Raw genomic sequence first — 20,082 nt, 5'->3', positions numbered from 1 at the left:
ACCATGGCACATGCACAACTCCAATTCCTATATATACATAAATAAATGTAATTTTTAATTTAAAATTTGTCTTATTTTACTCATATACATGGATGTTTTGCCTGTATGTATGTCTGTGTACTTTCATACAAGAAGAAAGCCTCTTCTTGCAGGCCAGAAGAGGGGCTGAGATTCCTTGAGATTGGACTTACTGATAGTTGTAAGCTACCATAAGGGTGCTAGGAATTAAAACCTAGGCTCTCTGGAAGAGTAGGTTGTGTTCTTAATCACTGATCCATCTCTCCAGGCCCACCCCAATTTTTTTAAAGGTTGAGAAGAAGGAAGATGGTGTTTGTACACGTGAGGACAAAGAAAAGGCCACATAAGGACGGAACAAGGAGTTACCCATCTGCAACCCGAAGAAACACGCCTCCCTAGAAATCAAATCTGATGTTACCTTGATTTCCAATTTCTAGCTTACTGAACTGTGAGGAAAATATTGTCATTGCAGTTCATGCTTATAATACCGTCACTCAGGAACCTGAGGCAGGAGAATCATGAATTCAAGGCCAGTCTTGGCTAAATAGAGAGACCTTGTTTCAACCAGAGACCCACCTGCCTCTGCCTCCCGAGTGCTGGGATTAAAGGCCTGAGCCTGTGAAAACTGGGATTTGCCTTCTAGATACACTAAACTGATTATGCCTAACAGATAATGACCACCCCTGATCCTCAAACGCTTCAGAGGTCTGAGAATATGGCATTTTAAAAAAAGGCTTCTCATGGTAGAGACATGCCAACTCCTGGCAGCATCCTATATGGATGGCCACAGAAGAACTTCCATTTGGAGCTTGCTTTAAATGTAGCAAAGTGGGCTAGAGAGATGGCTCAGAGGTTAAGAGCACTGACTGCTCTTCCAGAGGTCCTGAGTTCAATTCCCAGCAACCCACATGGTGGTTTACAGCCATCTATAATGAGATCTGGCTCCCTCTTCTGGCCTGCAGGCATACATGGAGGCTGAACACTGTGTACATAATAAATAAATAAATCTTTAAAATAAATAAATAAATAAATAAATAAATGTAGCAAAGCCAGTCACAGGAAAAATTGCCTTGCATATTAACTGCTGCTAAGACCCTGTCCAGTCTGTGGACAAGCAAGACACTGGGGAATAGATTACCCTGCTTTGTCAAGACAAGCAAGGTAGGCCGGTCTCCCCCAAATTCCTACTCCATAGGAAAGTCTGTCAGATCTTACTTGGCAGTTGAAAATTGATACTACCTTGGAACCTCTGAGAAACTTGGGGTAGCTGTCTAGGTAAATGGAAGGCTGTCTCACTTCTGCTTACTCGGTTAAAATTTATCCTTCTCAGATCTGATGGTGTTTGATGACTGGGTGCTGATAGATTTACCAGTTTAACAGCTCTCCCCTGATCCCCAAGGTTACAACCACCTCAGTAGCTCATTAGTTCATTAGTTAAGTTGCCTGTTCAAATTACAGACAGGCGCTGGGTAGTGGTGGCACACACCTTTAATTCCAGCCTGATCTACAAAGTGAGTTCCAGGATGTTACAAAGAGAAACCCTGTTTCAAAAAAGCAGAAAACAAACAAGCAAAACAACAGCAATGTAACATGAATGGGGCCGGCTTGCTTGTTGGGGTTTCCGTCCTGCCCTGTACCCTGCAGCCGGCAAACCCCAAAGAAAATCACACATATACCTTTTTTTTTTGTTTGTTTTTCAAGACAGGGTTTCTCTGTGGTTTTGGAGCCTGTCCTGGAACTAGCTTTTGTAGACCAGGCTGGTCTCGAACTCACAGAGATCCACCTGCCTCTGCCTCCCGAGTGCTGGGATTAAAGGTGTGCACCACCACCACCTGGCTCACACATATATCTTTTTAAGTTATAAAGCTGATTGGCCCATTAGCTCAGGCTTCTTATTAGCTCTTATCACTTATATTAACCCATTATTCTGATCTATGTTACCCATGTGGCTCAATACCTTTTTTAGACAGGCAGATTACATCCTGCTTCTTCAGTGGTCTGGGCAGGAGTGCCAGGAATGGGCTTCCTCCTTCCCAGAATTCTCTTGTTCTCATCGTCCTGCTTCTACTTCCTGTCTGGTGATCTGCTTATACTTCCTGCCTGGCCAATCAGCGTTTATTTAAAACATGATTGACAGAATACAGACAGTTCTCCCGCACCACAGCAACAACAAAACATCCTTCTCACCTGTACCTAGGCACGCAGTCCTGTCCTCATTTTCATTTAAGTTCCAGGACAGTCAGGGCTACACAGAGAAACCCTGTCTCAAAACCCAAGAAAGGTCTTTATTGTGCATGAGGGACAAACCAGCCAGTGGCATCTGGAAGAGTCCAGACTGACCATGGTCAGCAGAATAGACTGGGCTGTGGGGTGGGGGGAGGAAGAGGAAGAGGAGAGGAGAGGGGGATCAAGAGGACCAAGAAGACCAAGAGAATGCATGGGAACCAAGAGGCTGTGTAGCCAAAATGGCTGTTGTTGTGCTTTCCCGTCGCTTTAAGGGACAAGCCACGCCCACTCCTTTTTTACCTCTGACCTCCGGCCGCCATCTCTCTCTCTGTCTTCTGTTCTCTCCCGGTGTACACATGGGGCTTTGTCTCTCCTCTCCTTTTCTCTCTGTTTCTCTGTCTCTCTCTGTCTCTCTCTCTCTCTCTCTCCCTCTCCCTCTGTCCCTCTCTCCCTCTCTCTCTCAATAAATGCTTTTATGGCTACTTTCTGTGTCCATGGGTCTGCTCACAACCGCCGCGCATTGGGAATTCTGCCTTGTGGCTTCCCGCTGATGGGAACTCTGCCACCACTCGGGTGCCCGACTCTGGAGCCGGCGCCTGGCACCGCTGGGGACCCCCTGGAGCTTGCTGCTGCTCCATGAGCCTGCCGGGCGGGGGGAACCCCCAGATTTTAAGAATAACAGCTGTTGCATAGGGATCAGAACCGGGGGAAGGCAAATTAGGCCCAGAGCCTAGGTTGGAGAGGTTTAGGATGTGGGGCTGGGTGAGAAGTGCTGGGAGGAGCTACAGGTACTGAGTGAGACTTGTCCCATGTTTCTTTGGGGGCTAATAGAACTCCCTGTAAGTATTGCAGCTTGAATGGAAAGGAATTCTGACCATCGGGAGCCAAAGAATGTCACAGTCACTCTAAGAGTGGCAGCTTACAGCTCTGCTCCAGGGAAAGGTTTTCCCAATACAAGTGGACCACTCTGTTCTGGTAGGGGAGGGTTTCCCCAGTGAAGTTATTAACCGCTCTGCTCTGACAAAAAAATCATTAAAGCTGGGCTCCACTCCAAGGAAAATGTCACACACTGCACAATAAACCTCACTCAGGAGGTTTATTGGGAAGGAAAAATGTAGTGGTGGGAGCAGTCGGCTGCGGCCCGGCTCCCAGCTAGCTTTACCCGAAATAATTACACAGAAACTGTATTCTTTTAAATACTGCCTGGCCCATTAGTTCCAGCCTCTTACTGGCTAACTCTCACATCTTGATTAGCCCATTTCTAATAATCTGTGTAGCACCATGAGGTAGTGGTTTACCAGGAAAGATCTTAACCTGCATCTGTCTCAGGTGGGAGAATCATGGCGACTGACTGACTCGGCTTCTTTCTCCCAGCATTCTGTTCTATCTTCTCCACCCACCTAAGGGCTGGCCTATCAAAGGCCAAGGCAGTTTCTTTTCTTTTTTTTTTTTTTGGCAGTTTCTTTATTAACCAATGAAAGTAACACATAGACCCTCCTCCATCAGAAAAATCCAGGAGGGTAGCTGCCTCTAGGGTGAGAAGCAGGAGCAAATTGAACAGGGCACAGAGTTTATATAGGGTTTCTTGGGGAGTGGGACTTCCCTGGGTGGCTTGCAATTGGTGGGTTTTTGTGGCCCAATTCTAGGGCAAGATCAGGGATTGGTGGGATTTTGTGCCCAGGGATCTCAGGGATTAGTGGGATTCTGTGTTCAGGGGATTCTGTGTTCAGGGATTGGTGGGATTCTGTGTTCAGGGGCCTCAGTGGTTGGTGGGATTCTATGCTCAGGGATTGGTGGGATTCTGTAGCCTGACTCTGGGGCAAGCTCAGGGATTGGTGCAATTTCAAGCTCTGGTTCTGGGGTCAAGTCAGGGGCAGGTTGTTTTCACTGACCCTTTCACCCTACACTCCCTCTGTAAAACAGGCTGGCCACAAACTCCAAAATCTGTTGCCAATGCCTCCAAACTGCTGAAATTAAAGCCATCAGACCTGGCTTTTTCGTTTTTTTTTTTTTCAAGAGAGAGAGAGAGAGAGAGAGAGAGAGAGAGAGAGAGAGAGAGAGAGAGAGAGAGAGCAGAGTCTTGAGCTGGGGTTGGGGTAGGAAGTGTATTCAAGAGGACATAGTAAAGAAATTGCCAGCATGACATGACTAAGGTTTTTATTATAGATATGAGAGAATAGCCAGAGTCATTTGAAAAAGTCCAGAGCAGAGAATAAAGTTGACTGAACGTGGCCAGGAGACTGGACGTGGCCAGAGTTATCTGTGAGGGAGCCTGGAGGCCAGTACACACTTTGATATGCTGTAAGAGTAGACCAATGTTCTTTCTGCAGGAGGGAAGGCATAACCAGTTCCACAGGTTCTTGAGCAATGCTGGCTTTTATCTCACAGCCAGAATTCCTACAGTCCAGCAGGAGTTAATTTCTGGATATTTGGGCTGCCCTTTGGAGTTGAGCGAATTAGAGTTTCCTTTGGATCTGACAGGGAGGTGAGGGGGATCTGGTGGAACTGGCATAAGGAGAAAGCATGATAAGAATATAGTGTATAAAATAAATTTCAACTAAAATTAAAAAAATCTTGCCTCAAAAATTAAAACAAAAAATTATACATAAATTCTACTGTTGACTCTTTCTTTTAATTCACAAGTTGTCCAAAACCAGGAGGAACAGTGTGCATAGATATGACTCAGTAGAGTTCTAGCTCTGGCACTCATAAAATTTAGCACGGTGGTGCATGCCCGTTATCCCAAACCTGGGAAGGTCGAGGCCGGAGTTCAGCGGTACCTTCGGCTACCTAGCGAATTCGAGGCCACCTGTCTCAAAAACAGGAAGAGAAGAAACAGAAGGAAGTTAGTCTGGGGTGGTCCCGCTGCTTGCTGGGTGCCAGCAAGCGGTAAGGTTCCCTAACCCCAGACTCCAAGGCACCATTAGCAGCAGCCAGTGCGCAGGCGCCAAAAGGGGGCATGGCTATGGATGTCACGTGAGCGACCCGTTGCCCTGGGGACGCGCTCTGGGACCTCTGGGCCGCAGCAACCGGCCGGGCCTCTCTCTAGAGATCCGCTGGTCCAGACGCGGGACCATGGCCGCGTCCACCAAAAGCCGGTCCATATCAGTCGGCGCCTCCGAGGGCTTGTTCGAGGCCGACAAGAATTCAGGGGAGCCGGAGAACACCTATATTCTGAGGCCCATTTTCCAGCAAAGGCGCGTAGCGGTCTGGGCACGGCGGCGGGCGAAGTCGGTCGGGAGTGGGGCCCGGGCGCTTCAGTGTCGCCAAGGAGACGCGGAGAGGGGCGGAGCTGGGCGGGCTTTGGCGTTCCGACGTGGCGACTTTTCCAAAGCAGAGCTCTGCCACGGGATTGGCCGGTCTTCCCGGGACCCCTAGACTGGCTCATGGGAGTGGTTGACCTCTCGGAGGCTTTAGGGGGTGCATACCAGGGACAGAAAAAACAGAGGCTGGAAACAAGCAATTTGCTGGCAGTACTCTGAGAGTTACCGCGTGCTCACCTGTGCTATGCACTTGTGGTCAGAGGACAACTTGTTGAAATTGGTTCTGTTCAGTTCTTCCATTATGTGGTTCCTGAGATTGAATTTAGGTCATCAGGCTTGACTGCAATACCAGCTAAGCCATCTCACTGGAACCGAGAGAGGATATATTTTTATTTTTAATTCGAGGGGTAAGGGGGTGTAGATTGGGGGGGGGGCTGTAGAGAGTTCTGTCTGTCAATGTGCTTGCTCTGAAAGCATCAAGTCCTGAGTTCAATTCCTGCACCCACTAAAGTCGTTGCATATTGTGATCCTAGTGATGGAGATTTGGTCTTGGTATTGGAGAAACAGGATCTGAAACTCTCTGGCCAGGATAGCCTCATGTGCAAGACCTCGTGAGAGACCCTGCCTCAAAATCCAAGGTGAAGGCCTGAAGATACGCCTCAGTGGTTTAGAGCATTGGCTCTCTTGTGCCCAGATACGACCACCAGAGAGGCCCAGACTGTAATAAGCAAGGTTTAATCAGCATACTACAAACATATTTGGAACCCCTATTTACTAATCCCGTTATAGTGAGGTAGAGAGAGGAGTTGTATCTCCTCTGTGGGGTAAGCTTTTAAAGGCATAACTACAAAGAGGCTTTTTGAAGCTGCTTTGGCACGGATGCAAGGAGTTTTGCTCCCTCCCATTCTGCTAAGTCAGCTTTTTCCTTGTTCTTAGAGCAAGGCCACTGTTCCTGAGTTAGGCCATCTTTATCAGCCTGTACCAGGTGGCTGGCTGGGCTGGGCTAAGTGACATTGTGCTCGGAATCTTCCGGGTGGGAGAGGGGAAGGCTACTATCTTCCTGGGAAAACATTCTGCTAGGAAATTTCTTCTCGCCCCTTTGAGAATAAGGGGTGAGGGTCCTACAGCTCCTCCTCCAGAGGAGTGGAGTACAGCACCCACATGGCGGCTTTCAACCATCCGTAACTGTAGTTCCATAGGATCAGATGCTATCTTCTGGCCTCTACAGACATACATGCAAGCAAAACACCAAAAATATAAAATATAAGTACGTCTTTAAAATGTAGAGTAGTCCTATATGTGATAGCAACTTCATGCAGCAGTTTCCCCATGGATATTGAAAAAGGTGTGTGCAGTTACCGCAGCAAATGTTCTAATGTATGGAATGTCCTGAGCTGTGTTTCCTTTGGAAATGGTACAGAACGGGGTTATTAACAGGTATGTTCCTATGAGACTTGTTTGAAGAGAAGCTTAGCATTCTGTGAAATAAGCAGGGGCTGGAGAACAATTAAGAGCATCTGCTGCCCTGCAGAGTACCCAGGTTTGGTTCCCAGCACCCACATGGGCAGCTCACTGTTGTTTGTAACTCCAGGGGCATCAGGCGTTATACGTGGTGCACATACATACACATAGGCAAATGTGCACATAAATAAATAGAAAGAGACCAGTGAGATGACCCAGCTGGTGAAGGTGCTTGACTTGAGACCCGATGACCTGAGCTCAGTCCTGGAGACCTTGGTAGTGAAAGGAAGGAGCCGACTCCCACACAGACATCCTGACTCAAAGTAAATGTAAGAAGAAAGGACGTAAGAAGTAAATAACAGTATCAGGTGGGGCCAGTGCTAGAGATGGAAAACAGAGCCTCATTCATGCAAGGCAAGTTCTTTACACTGAGCTACATTCTCAGGCCCTAGATACAGTATTTCATGTATTTTTTTGTCTTCAGTCAGGGCTTTCCTAGCCCTGGCTGTCCCGGAACTCACTCTGTAGACCAGGCTGGCCTCCAACTCACAGAGATCCTCCTGCTTCAGCCTCTTGAGTGCTGGGACCTAAAGGTGTGCACCACCACCTCCCAGTGACTTCACAACTAGATACAGTTTTTAAGGCTGCTGCTGACAAAAAGGCTGAAGTGAGAAGGATGTTGGGATGCTGAGCTGACATTTAGATGTTCTCAAATTGTTTGATTTAGGTTTAGACCCTCTGTGGTTAAAGACTGCATCCATGCCGTGCTCAAAGAGGAACTGGCAAGCGCTGAATATTCTCCAGATGAAATGCCTCATCTCACAAAACATCTATCAGAAACCATTAAAGATAAACTGAAAGGTAACCTGGGCTGTGGCTGGAAATGAAGTTCCCTTCAAACACCCAGTTCTGACCATTTGTTCCTGCCACTCCCCCTCCCCCAGACAGTTTCTCTGCGTGGCTGTGGCTGTCCTTGAAGTCACTCTATAGAGCAGGCTGGCCTTAACCTCACAGAGATCTGCCTCCTGAGTGGCAGGATAAAGGCATGGTCATCACTGCCCACCTGCACGCTGCCCCATCTTTGATCCCAGGACGTGATCTATGCTTTCTATTGAAGACAAATTTTCTTCAGTGTCTAGAATTCTGTGATTCTTTGGTAACTTTTTCTCAGGTAGAATCTCACAGACTGGAGGAAAGAGTACAGATTTGCGCGAAAGAAGTGGGCCCACTTCTTACTGAATTCTTAACTGCTTTTCTTATTCAGCCCTCCACTCTTGCCAAATTCAACATATGCATAATACATTTTGTGCTTTTGTCTCTTGCTAACAGAAACTTTTGTATTTTGAGACAGGGTCTCACTATGTAGCTCTGCTGGTCTGGAACTTGCTAGGTAGACCAGACTGGCCTAGAACTCATAGAGATCCGCCTGCCTCTGCTTCTCGAGTGCTCGGATTAAAGGCGTGCACCACCACCGCCCGGCACCATGCCCTATTTTTAGTGTTATACCATCAGAGAAGTTATTTACTTTTGTGCCATCCTGCTTTTGTAGTGTTGGGGATGGAGCTCAAGGCCTCCTGCATGCCAGGCAAATGTTCTGCCACAAAGTCGTGGTCACATGGATGTCACAATTTTTGTGCCATTGAGGCCACTCTGTAAGACTCCAGTTTCAATGGATCCAAGTACTCTCTTCTGGCCTTCATGGGTACCGGGCATGCACATGGTGCATATATATAATTGCAGGCAAGACAATCTACATAAAAACAAATCTTTAAAAAGCCTTTCATTTCTCCTTCAGAATGATGATGTCACGGCTAGATGTTGAGTGTTCCACATACATTTCTGTGCCATTAGGGGTTCAGGGAGAAGGGGGACATCTCAGGTGAGGGGGGAGTGTTCTTAAAATAGTGATTTGGAGGGCAGGGTGGTGCTCACACGTAGTCACAGTACTCGGGAGGCAGAAGCAGGAAGACTAATGAGTGTGAGATCATGGCTCTAACAAAACAAATGACTAACAACAAAAGCACACCAACAAACTGGGCTCTTTCCCATGAATTTTGTTCAGGCTGCCTCTGGACAGTGTCTGTAGTCCTCAGGTTCATTGTGCAGTTTACTGTGCTGTCCTGGGTCCTGACCTTGAACTCCTCCTGCAGCCTCCAGAGTGATGAGTTTCCCTTGCAACCATGCCAGGTTATGTTTCTTTTCTTCCTGTCCACCTTAATGAATAGCTTACAGTTTCCTGAAGATCCCATGTTCTCACCATCTACCTAGTTTTATTCTTTAATTAATGTGATGTGCTGTGTGGGTGCCCATGGAGCGGGGCTAGGGGTTCTCTGGGGTTGGAGATAGAGGTGGTTGTGAGCTGCTGATGTGGGCACTGCGGACTGAACTCTGGTCCTCTGTGCGAGCAGCAAGCACTCTGTTCCTCGAGCCACCTCTCCAGTCCCTTTCTCATACCTTTGTTATTCCCGCTCCATGAAGGGACTAACACTGAAGAGCTCTCTTCCTGGTAAACTCTCACTCTCCAGCACATTCTGTGTGCAGTCTTGCTGATCCTGTGCCCCACCCCCAACACAGTGACGAACTCCCAGCTCGGATACACCTTGTACATGCCACTTCTAAAAGAAATGTTTTTGTCTACTTTTGAGTTCTGTTATGAGCTCTCTGGTCCCAAGGCAAGAAGAATGTTTTCTTATTTCTGTAAATTGAGGGGCAGTCTCAGGAAGGGTCCAGGTTCACTCTGTATGCCAGCACTGGGCTGAGAGCCGTGTGTGTCTTCATACCTTTGCTCTCCTTACAACAGTCTAACAGGCGAGAACATTCCCTTTTAACAGACTAGCGAAATTAAAGGGAAAGTTAGGTTCTAAGGCTTTACCTCAGGGCAACTTTGTAGTCAGGGCTCATCTCCAGTCCTCAGACCTGTAATCTTACTATCTACTCCTTAAGTACCCATGGGCTGTATGCTTCTTTATTCTGGAAGAATCTGATTAGCAGGTCATGTTACTGCGGACTTGGATAGAGCTAACTTTCTGCTCTTCTCCTTCCTAGAATTGGGATATGACCGGTATAAAATGGTGGTACAAGTGGTGATTGGCGAGCAGAGGGGCGAAGGCGTCTTGTGAGTAGCGGGGTGGGGTGGGGTGGGGTGGGGTGTGTGTGTGTTCCTGTCCCATCTGTGCTCCTTGGGAGCTGTCCATTGTGTGCAGAGATAACTCACTCAGTAAGCCTTTGTCTCTGAAAGAGTCAGGAGGATGGTTTAACAGATGCAGCCATGAACTAGTAAGGCTAATGTCTGGGTGGTTCCCAGGTGGACGTCCCTAGAGTCACCTCTGGTCACGAGTCTTGTTGTATGCTCTGCCCTGGATGTGCCTGCATGCCAGCATTATTTAGCGGTCCCTGTCACCAGGCCTAACTCTGACGACCTGACCATCCACATTATTTAGTTTGTGTCCGTGGGGTGGACATGTTGGACTTAGGGCTTTACACATAGGAAATGATCTCCATCTCAGTATAGTCTTGGCTCCCACAAATCTAGAGCTGTCTTCAGTACAGTGTCTTGTATTCGAAACTTCTCCTGGTTTGGGTTGACACTGTGAGATGTAGTCAGGCCAAGCTCCAAGGAGAACTGGGAGGCTGAAGAGATGGCTCATCAGCTAACGGCACCTGCCATCAGGTCTGACAACCCAAGTTTGATCTCTGGACTCAACTTAGTGAAAGGAGAGAACCAACTCTCAATAGTTGCCCTTTGACCTCTATTTTATGTCATGGTGCACAAATTCTTTCTCCATCCTTTCCATTTGAGGTCTGCCTGGTCTACATAGTGAGCTTTAGGATAGCCAGAACCATAGAGAGACTCTGTCTTTAAAAAAGGAAAGAAGCCATTATCTAAAATTTCAGTATATGCAGAGTTCAGGGACTAAAGAACTACTCTATGATTTAACTTTATGGTTATAAATAGTCTGATGCTATATTTATATTCCTACTGCCTCTAAAGCTAAAGGTATTTTCAAATTCTAGTTTTGTTTTCTGAGACAGGGTCTCACTGTAGCCCAGGCTGACCTCAAGTTTATTTGTGGCTGAGAATAACCTTGAACTCTAGATCTTCTGCCTTCAATTGCCGGTGTTGAAATTACAGGCTTGCAGGACTGTACTTGGTTTTTGTTTGTTTTTGAAACAGGGTGTCTCTCTGCTGCCCTGGTCTTTTTAGCAGCAACCTTCCACAGCTTCCCAAATGTTGGTTTTACAGGTTTGGGCCTCCTAATGCTGGTCTAGTTAGAAGATTGAATTATAGCTCAGAGTTGCCCCTTTCTTGGATAGGTCTCTACAAATGACCAGGTTGGATGAAGTATTATATTGGGTCTTTTCCAAGACCTCTTTTCCTATTATTCTGCAGGAATTGAGCCCACTGAAAGTCACCCACAAGTGTCGTAGCCAAATTAATTTGATCCGTGTAATTGTCAGGAAGCCAGTTGGGGTGCTAGGTGGCTAGAGACCCTGGCCCTCACCTCTAGCTGTAAGCAGCCTCGCCTGTGATTCCTGTCCTTCCTGGTGGTCCAGCGTATTTTGCCTCCATGTGCCATGGAAAGGTTGAAGCATGGACCTGTGAGATTTTAGGGAATGAACTTGCTCGTGGCAGATCATAGGTCAGATGTACAGTGTCCACTGCTGACCAGTCTTCATTGGCATTCCAGCATGGCTGCTCGATGTTTCTGGGATGCAGACACTGACAACTACACTCATGATGTCTTCATGAACGTAAGTCTTTGGGAAACTCCTTTCTCCTGTCTGGGGACACATGGCCATTGTGTAGCAGATTACTGCTAACATGGGAAGACACGATAATATTTTTGAGACATCTCTTAGATCGCTTAGATTTCTGGATAAGGAATTTTTACTGAAACTTTTTTTATTTTGAGACAGGGATTCTCTGTGTAGCTGGCGTCCTGGAACCAAGCTGGCCTTGAACTTAGGGATCCACCTGTCTCTGCCTCCCTAGTGCTGGGATCAACAGTGTGTGCCATCAATGCCTAGCATCGGTGGTTTTATTTTAAATTTTACTGTTTTATTTGTGAAAAAATTAATTTATAGACATTTCTTTTTTTTAAATATTTATTTATTTTATTATGTATACAACATTCTGTCTGTGCATATGCCTGCAGGCCAGAAGAGGGCACCAGACCCCATTACAGATGGTTGTGAGCCACCAGGTGGTTGCTGGGAACTGAACTCAGGACCTTTGGAAGAGCAGGCAATGCTCTTAAGCTCTGAGCCATCTCTCCAGCCCCCTTGACAGTTCTACTTAAAGCAGGAAAACAATAAAGTGGCTTCTTTTGTTGTTGTTTGTTTTGTTTTGATTTTTGTTTTTTTGAGACAGGGTTTCTCTGTAGCTTTGGAGCCTGTCCTGGCACTAGCTCTGTGGACCAAGTTGGCCTTGAACTCGTGGAGATCTGCCTGCCTCTCCCTCCTGAGTGCTGGGATCAAAGACGCGCACACCAGATAAAGTGGCTTCTAATAACGTAATTGCACATGCCCACATGGTGGTGGCACACACCTTTAGTCCTAGCACTTTAGTCCTAGTCTGGAGGCAGAGACAGTTGGATCTCTGAGTTTGAGGCCAACCAGCTCTACAGAGAAAGTTCCAGGACAGCCAGGACTACACAGAGAAACCTTGTCTCAAAAAACAAACAAAACAAAACCCTTTATCCACCATATTGGCTACTTGTTTTATTTATTGCTGAGATCAAATACTGTCAGGAAGCAACATGTGACTTCTAGTTCAGGCAGTAGAGCCCATTTTTGTGAGGAAGGCCTGGCATCAGGAGCAGTTGGTAGCTGTGGCAGAAGGAACTTGCCCATGTTGAGGGCAGGTCTTTCCTTCTCAGGTAAACCTGTCTAGGATGCTCCCACAGACTTCCCCCAGTGTCTCTGAGGTGACTCTACACCTAGTCAGGTTTACAATGGATATTAACCATCATATGCTCCTATCTTAGTTACAATGATAATATCCTATATTCCTTGCTCTGGGTAATACACTTACTCCAAGACATTCAAAGCATTTGATAACTATTTCTGTCTTAAGTAAGGCAATATAGAATAATTATTTTGTGAGTATGCATTACATAAAATTTCATTCACATATTTAATTTAAAAATCTGATTATTTTACCTCATTGTTGTTAAAATTTTTTAATATATATATTATATAATATGTGTGTGTGTGTTGATGTGAGTGCAGGTGCCCCAGAGGTCAGAGAGAGTATCAGAATGATACCTTATGAGTCACCCCATGTGGGTGCAGGGACCATGCGGGTCCCCTGCAAGAGCAGTGTGTTCTTCACCACTGATCCCTCTCTCCAGCCCCGGTTTTTGTTTTCTTAAGACAAGAGTCTCAGCGCAGGGCAGTGGTAGTGCACACCTTTAATCCCAGAACTAGGGAGGCAGAGGCAGGTGGATCTCTGTGAGTTCAAGGCCAGCCTGGTCTACAGAGTGAGTTCCAGAACAGGCTCGAAAGCTACAGAGAAACCCTATCTCGAAAAACCAAAAAAAAAAAAAAAAAAAAAAAAAAAAGACAAGAGTCTCACTATAGAACCCGTTAAGAGAAATCCACGTGTGTCTGTTTAAGTGGTATCAAGGATTTATTAAGATATGAAAGGGGGAGGGAAATACACGCACGAATACAGGACACGGTAAATCCAGTTGCAGAGTTCTTGAAAAGCTGGGGACCAATCACACACTGCTTCATGCCACCTGACCTGGCCTTCACCACCTAAGAGAAAGCGACCACCCTCCCTCCTTCCTTGTAAGAAGTCTCATTGGCAGATAAGAAACACTGCCTCTTAAAGGGCCAAATAGCCCAAGGTTATTGGCAGAGTGAATACCCACCACAGTAACCCTGGCTGGCCTGGAACTTTCTATGCAGACCAATCCTGCCTCTGTATACTGAGAGCTGGCATTACAGGCATGCACCGCCACACCATATAATTAATTATGTAATTAATTATATATGTAATTAAGAGGCTGGCCTCCCACTCTATCCTCCTCCTGCACCCTCAGATTAATGCGTGTTAATTACACATAATGGGCTTCACTGCATTTCCCCACGCGCAAATAGACTGCTTCGATTATCCCCTCCCCCACCTCCCCTCCTACCCTACTCGGCACCTTTTAGCGAGCAGTCTTGTAGATGTCCTCAGGAAAACGACTTTATAGCGGCTCCTTGGAAACCTTGTGTTTCTTGAAGGAAGAAAGCGCCATAATTGGAAATTGACGAAAAGGAGAGTATGGAGGGTCACACCTGTAACCCTACACTAGGGAGGCTGATGCAGAAAGATCAGTTCCAGTTTGATTGTCTATGGAAGTCTCTGAAAACAGAAGACAACGTTAACAGTGGTCTAGTGTATCCATACTAGAATATAACACTGGTTAGCACTGATGTCATAGCCTGTGTGACCTATGGTCTCATTCGCACTAACACCCTGGATTTCTGTTTTCTGTATTTATTTTTTAGGACAGCTTATTCTGTGTTGTAGCAGCGTTTGGTTGTTTCTACTATTGAATCTTTGGGAAGGGTGACCGTGGCACGAAGACTTTTGTATAATGTCCTGACCAAATAAAAATAAGTTGGACCTTGGCACCTAAAATCCGTTGTTTTAGGTTTTATATATCTAATGGTTTGACTTCATCATGCTATCTGAGCTCTCACTACATCTGTTTAGTGTCAGGGTCTGAGAAGTTTCCAAGTTGTATATAAAGTAGAACCCCTTCAAATTTGGAGACTTCCGTGTTGGCCACAATCTATCCTGTTTTTGTGATGGCCATCTTCCCCAGAGAGGCCCTTGGTGTCTCCTCCAGCTAGCTGTCCTTATTTGGGCCATTTTATCTGCCATGTCTAAATACTACTTGAACTTCAAGGGGTGTTTGTGAGTCAGACTTTAATCATTTCTTTCTTGGAAGCACCTCAGCAGGTGCAGTTTACTTATCTTTCTTCCTTCTTGGTTATCTTCAAGGAAAAAGTGCAAACAAATGTTTTAAAGTTTGCGGGTTCCTCCCATCTCTTGTCTGTACGCACTTGTATTATACCTACAAAATCGCACTGGGTGTGATGGCTAACGTCTTCATTCTTGAGGCTGAGGCCAGAGGCCCACTGCAAGTTCAAGGCCAGCATGGGACACGTAGTTAAGTTCCAATCCAGTCTGGGAAATAGTGTAAGTCCCTGTCTGATAAAGTTATTTTTAATTCCCAAGCAAAAGCCCACCACCACCATCCTGCCCCATAAAGGGGATGGAGCGATGGCTCCGCGGTTAAGAGGGAAGAGCAGTTACTGTTCTAGCAGAGGACTAGCGTTCAGATCCCAGCACCCAGAAAGTGCTCAGAAAGACCTGTAACTCCAAGATATCTGTTGTCCCGTTTATGGCCTCTATGGACCTGCACAAATCTTAAAAGAGAAAAAGAAACCTCTACAAAACAAAATCCCCCAAAAGTTCACCCCGATCCGTGCATTTTCCTACCAGTGCCTTTGCCTCTACTCCTGCTCAACTACTTTCTCAGTCCATTCGTAGGAATCATTTTCTGTGGGTCACCCTAGATCAGAATAACCGGGGGCGGTGAGCTCAGACCCAAGCGTTCGCCGGACGTGGCTTGAATTCTTTGCTGAGGCTGGGTGTCGGGGCCGCACGCCTGAACAAGTGCGGGGGTCGGCGGGTGCAAGAGGCGCCGGGAGACCACAGCAGAGGGAGCCCCCGCCTACAGGAGGCGCCACACATCCGGTACTCCGGGGCTGCTAACCCCGCGCCCGTGTCCGGTGCTTCTGCGCTGTCCCTCCACCCGCCAGGCCCGGCTGGAAGCGGAACTACTCTGTCAGGTAGTGGTTTTCAGAGACGTGGTGGTGGGATTGACAAGAGGGCGGGCGGTAGGCGGGACTTCCGGCCCGCTGTCCGGTCAGATGTTTCCCGGGCGTCTCCCCGCAACCTATTTGACTTCGCTAGTCGGTGACGCGGCGCCAGGAAGGACTCGGACGGGACCCGAGCCCGGGAGAGCTGCGGTAAGGAACCCCGGGGTAGTGTTTGCTTGCGTGGACAAATGCCGGCTGGGCCCGTGAGGGGGCTGTGACTGGAGAGCAGGTCAGTGACAGCCAGGGAAATGCGGAGCAGTGACTGCGGGGCTACTGTGACCGAGGTACAATGACAGCCAGGGGGACTGTGACCGGGCGGTGACTGCTTGTGAGGGGTTTGCGACCCCGGAGCCGTAAACGCGAGGGACTCTGACCTCGGAGAGCGCGAGGCAGAGGCTGCGACGGGACCATGACCGAGTAAGTATGCCGCAGTGACTCCCGGGGGACTGAGTGGTCGATGGATGGTGGCTGAGGGGACTGATCCGTGGGAACATGAAGCTCGGCGGCGAGGGCTCGCTCATCAGCAAGCGGTGACTTGGAGGAGAACGTAAGATCAGGAGTTGGGGTTGGTGCTCTGAAGTTGTGTTTGTGTACGGAGTGCGAGTGAGTGAGTGACCGGGGAGAGGTCTTTAAGTAGAAACCACACGAGCGTGACACTCATCAGACAAGATTTTGAATTTTAGGGGCAAAGTTCTGTGGGTGAGAAACACATTTCATCGCTGAAATGCAGTTTCTTCACTTGTGAATGGGAAGTTCGGGTTCAGATTAATGTCTCCCAACTATGAGTTCCAGTGTATGTATGTACTGTTGGGTTGTGAAGATAGTGGATGACAACGAAATAAAAACGGAAAACTGGACTAGAGTAGAAATTACGTACATCTTTAAAGTTAGTTACATACATCTTTACGATGTATACAGTAAAGTACAGCTAAATTTGGAAACTGGATGCGGTGATACACAGCTAAAATCCTGACACCCAGAAGGCTGAGGCAGGAGTATATTGAGTTGTCCTACAGCCTGGTGGGTTCAAGGTGAGCCTGGGATACCTGCCTTTTTTTTTTTTTTTTTAGACAGTGTTTCTTTGTGTAGCCTTGGTTGTCCTGGAACTCTAGACCAGGCTGGCCTTGAACTCACAGCGTTACTTCTGCCTCTGCTTCCCAAGTGCTGTGTGGGTCACTACCACCAGCTTTGGTTTTTTTTTTTTTTTTTGGAGACTATGTTGCTTGGGCTGTCCTGGAAGTCACTAGCTAGACCAAGGTGGCCTTGAGCGCGCACAGATCTATCTGGTTTCTGCCTCCCTAGTGCTGTGGTTAAATGCACCGTGTCCAGCTTTTGCTGTTGGTTTAGTTTGAGAAGCAGTGGATTGGATTATTTCTGAGCTTCTCTTTTTGTAATGATTCTGTGATTAAGGAACCTTTTTGGACATAATTGAGGTGACTAGTTATGATTGAGGAATAAAACTCAGGGCCTTTTTGGGGAGAGCCTAAAGCTGTATTGAAATAGGGATACTGAGTCTCTTTAATACCAGCACTTGGGAGGTGAAGGCAAGTGGATCTCTGTGAATTCGATGCCAACTTGGTCTACAGAGCTAGTTCCAGGACAGCTAGGACAGTTACATAGAGAAATCCTGTTTTAAAAAAACCAAAAAAAAAAAAATTAGAGACAGAGGCCATGAGGAAATAGGAGTTTGTGGTAGGAGAAACTGCTAGGAATAGATATTGAGGAAGGAGAAACTGAGGATAGGAAAGGAACAGAGCTCGAGAAGGGAACTGAACACAGAAAACAGTCTATGACAAATTAAGTAGAGGTGGGGAGATATATGATTTTTACAGTCTATTCAGTTTAGAGAATCTGCAATTAATAGAATTGCTAATAAAAATATTACTGGGCTAGATATGATCTCAAATGACCTTAATTCCAGTGCTTGAGGGGTACAGGCAGGGAGACCTCTGTGACTTCCGAGTCAGCCTGAACTCTATATATCAAGGACTAGAATTACACAGAAAGACTTTGTCTCAAAAAAAACAAAACCAAAAACAAACAATCAAAACTATTGGGACTGGGCATGTTGGCACACCTGTAATTCCAGCACCTGTGGGCTACAAAGCAGTAGGGATCTGAACTGGGAGCTAGGGAGATTATTTAGCCATTAAATGTGTTTACCTGATGCAGGCCTGCCTTTCTGAATTTAACCTCTGGAACCCACATAAAGATGGAAGCAGAGGCCAGGCAGTGGTGGCGCATGCCTTTAATCCCAGCATTTGGGAGGCAGAGGCAGGCAGATCTCTGTGAGTTCAGTGCCAACCTGGTCTGCAAGTGTTAGTTCCAGGATAGGTTCCAAAGATCCAGAGAAACCCTGTCTCAAAAAAAAAAGATGAAAGCAGAGAACCAGCTGTACCTCTGAACATGCACCATGACATGCATGCACCTCCATGTCTAAACTATAAAATGCATGCATGAGCAAGCACACACATAGGGAATCATACTAATGAAAAATAAAAAGAATAATATTTTGTCCTGGTATGGGAGGTCTGTCTATGTGTTGCTTTTCTTGGCTTTTCTGCTTTGGCCTGTTGATAGGGCAGAACTTAGGTAGGCGGGGAAGACAGAACTGAATGCTGGGGAAGAAGAAGACAGAGTCAGGGAGACACCATGGATCCGCGGCCGGAGGTAGACATGTTGAAACTTTGCTGGTAGGCCACAACCTTGTAGTGGTATACAGATTAATATAAATGGATTAAATTAAGATGTAGGAGTTAGCCAGTAAGAAGCTAGGGCTAATGGGCCAAGCAGTGTTTTAATTAATATAGTTTCTGTGTGGTTATTTTGGTTCTGGGTGGCCAGGATGAACAAGTGGCCTCTTCCTGTTGCAACAAATTAGTGCCCAACAAATTGGTGCCCAATGTGGGGCTCAATCCCACGACTCTGAGATTACAAGTCTCATGCTCTACCATACCATTGTCCTGTACAATGGTAAATAATAAGATAATAATAAATGGCAACCATCATGGGGAGAAAAGGAGGACAGAACAATCCTGGGAGTGGCAACAGTCATGATAATCTGGCATGGAAAGGCCTTGGTGTATTCATCTCCCTAACTTGATGGTTTTTACACTGTTAGGCTAAGCCTGACACTTGGGAATGATGCTACATTCTGGCTCATTCAATTAAAGCTTTAGCTTCTGGTTTTATTTCTCACTCATTCTTCTTCATGAGGGCCATTAGTAATGCAGTTTAAATTGATTAAAATGAGTATGGTCTCCCCTAGTCTATTTTGAGGTAGGATCTCATTGTAGCACTGACAGGCATTAAACTTTTGGCAGTCAGAGGTGTTGTGGCCCATGTCTTTAATCGCAACACTTGGTAGGCAGAGGCAGCTGGGCCTCCGTGAGTTCAAGACCAGCCTGGTCTACATTATCAAGTTTCAGGTCAGGGTGGCTACAAAGTGAGACCCTAACAAACAAACAGATAATATGTATAGCAGTTCTCCTGCCTCCTCCAAGTGCTGGGATTAAAGGCATGCACCACCACTGCTGTTTGACGTGGGGACCTCCTCTTAAGGAGATGGTGTCATTAGGTGGTGTCTTGGATTCTGAAGTCCCAGGTTACTTTACCTGATGTTAATACTGGCTCACTCTAATTATGGGAAGATTACACATATTTTAGATTCAGATTTCCTAAATAATTGAATATTATCTGTATAGTATGTTTTGGAAAGCAGTTTATAGGTAGGTATATAGCAGGGCATCTCTCTCTCTCTCTCTCTCTCTCTCTCTCTCTCTCTCTCTCTCTGGTTAACTCTGTCGTAGCCACAGTTGGAAGTCACGTTAGTTGGGACTTTCTGTTGAAGTAGGATGAGTGCCAGTGAACTAAGGGAGCCCTTAGGTCTACAGGACTGTTACATCACACTCTCAGCTGTTTACAAATAGGGCCGCTAAAAATAGCAACATGGGTTTTGCTCTGTACTTGAGAACATGAATGTATGACTTTTAAGAAGGGTGAGTTTGGTTTGGTTTTGAGATCTACTTGTGAGTGTGTTTACTTCCCTTTTGGTCTCAGAACAGGGATCTTTTCATGGTATGATGAAACTTTACGAAGTCCATTTTTGCAGTAATTTTTCCTTTTTTGAGGGAGGGTTTCCTATAGCCTAGGCAGATCTTCAGTCTTTGTGACTGAGGATGACCTTGGACTCCGGATCCTCCCATCTCTACCTCCCAAATGCTGATAC

General features: G+C 46.5%; 2 protein-coding genes across 5 annotated transcripts in view; both read left to right on the top strand.

Moving 5' to 3' along the window:
• The first annotated feature begins 5,215 nt into the window (after positions 1-5,215).
• On the top strand, positions 5,216-14,604 carry Dynlt2b (dynein light chain Tctex-type 2B). 3 transcript variants are annotated; one of them, XM_075966402.1, is made up of 5 exons: positions 5,217-5,441; positions 7,696-7,829; positions 10,014-10,083; positions 11,657-11,720; positions 11,886-12,024. In XM_075966402.1, exons 1-5 carry the CDS (start codon positions 5,320-5,322, stop codon positions 11,898-11,900), a joined length of 405 nt encoding a protein of 134 aa, XP_075822517.1. In that variant the 5' UTR covers positions 5,217-5,319; the 3' UTR covers positions 11,901-12,024. The 3 variants fall into 3 exon arrangements, with proteins under 3 accessions (XP_075822527.1, XP_075822517.1, XP_075822508.1); XM_075966393.1 differs by lacking the exon at positions 11,886-12,024 and adding an exon at positions 14,472-14,604 and having other exon boundaries at positions 5,219-5,441; XM_075966412.1 differs by lacking the exons at positions 10,014-10,083; positions 11,886-12,024 and having other exon boundaries at positions 5,216-5,441; positions 11,657-11,718.
• Positions 14,605-15,879: 1,275 nt separating this feature from the next.
• Positions 15,880-20,082, top strand: part of Pcyt1a (phosphate cytidylyltransferase 1A, choline) — a 48,253-nt gene continuing 44,050 nt past the window's right edge. Inside the window, exon 1 of one of the 2 annotated variants that reach the window (XM_075966348.1) lies at positions 15,880-16,004. The gene's annotated coding sequence lies outside the window, so the exon portion shown is untranslated. Of the gene's footprint in view, positions 16,272-20,082 lie in introns of both variants that reach the window. The other variant, XM_075966358.1, reaches the window with a different exon arrangement.

The sequence above is a fragment of the Microtus pennsylvanicus genome, chromosome 1 (genome assembly GCF_037038515.1).
Source record: "Microtus pennsylvanicus isolate mMicPen1 chromosome 1, mMicPen1.hap1, whole genome shotgun sequence".
Taxonomy (NCBI): domain Eukaryota; kingdom Metazoa; phylum Chordata; class Mammalia; order Rodentia; family Cricetidae; genus Microtus; species Microtus pennsylvanicus.
This window is presented reverse-complemented; position numbering and strand designations above follow the sequence as displayed.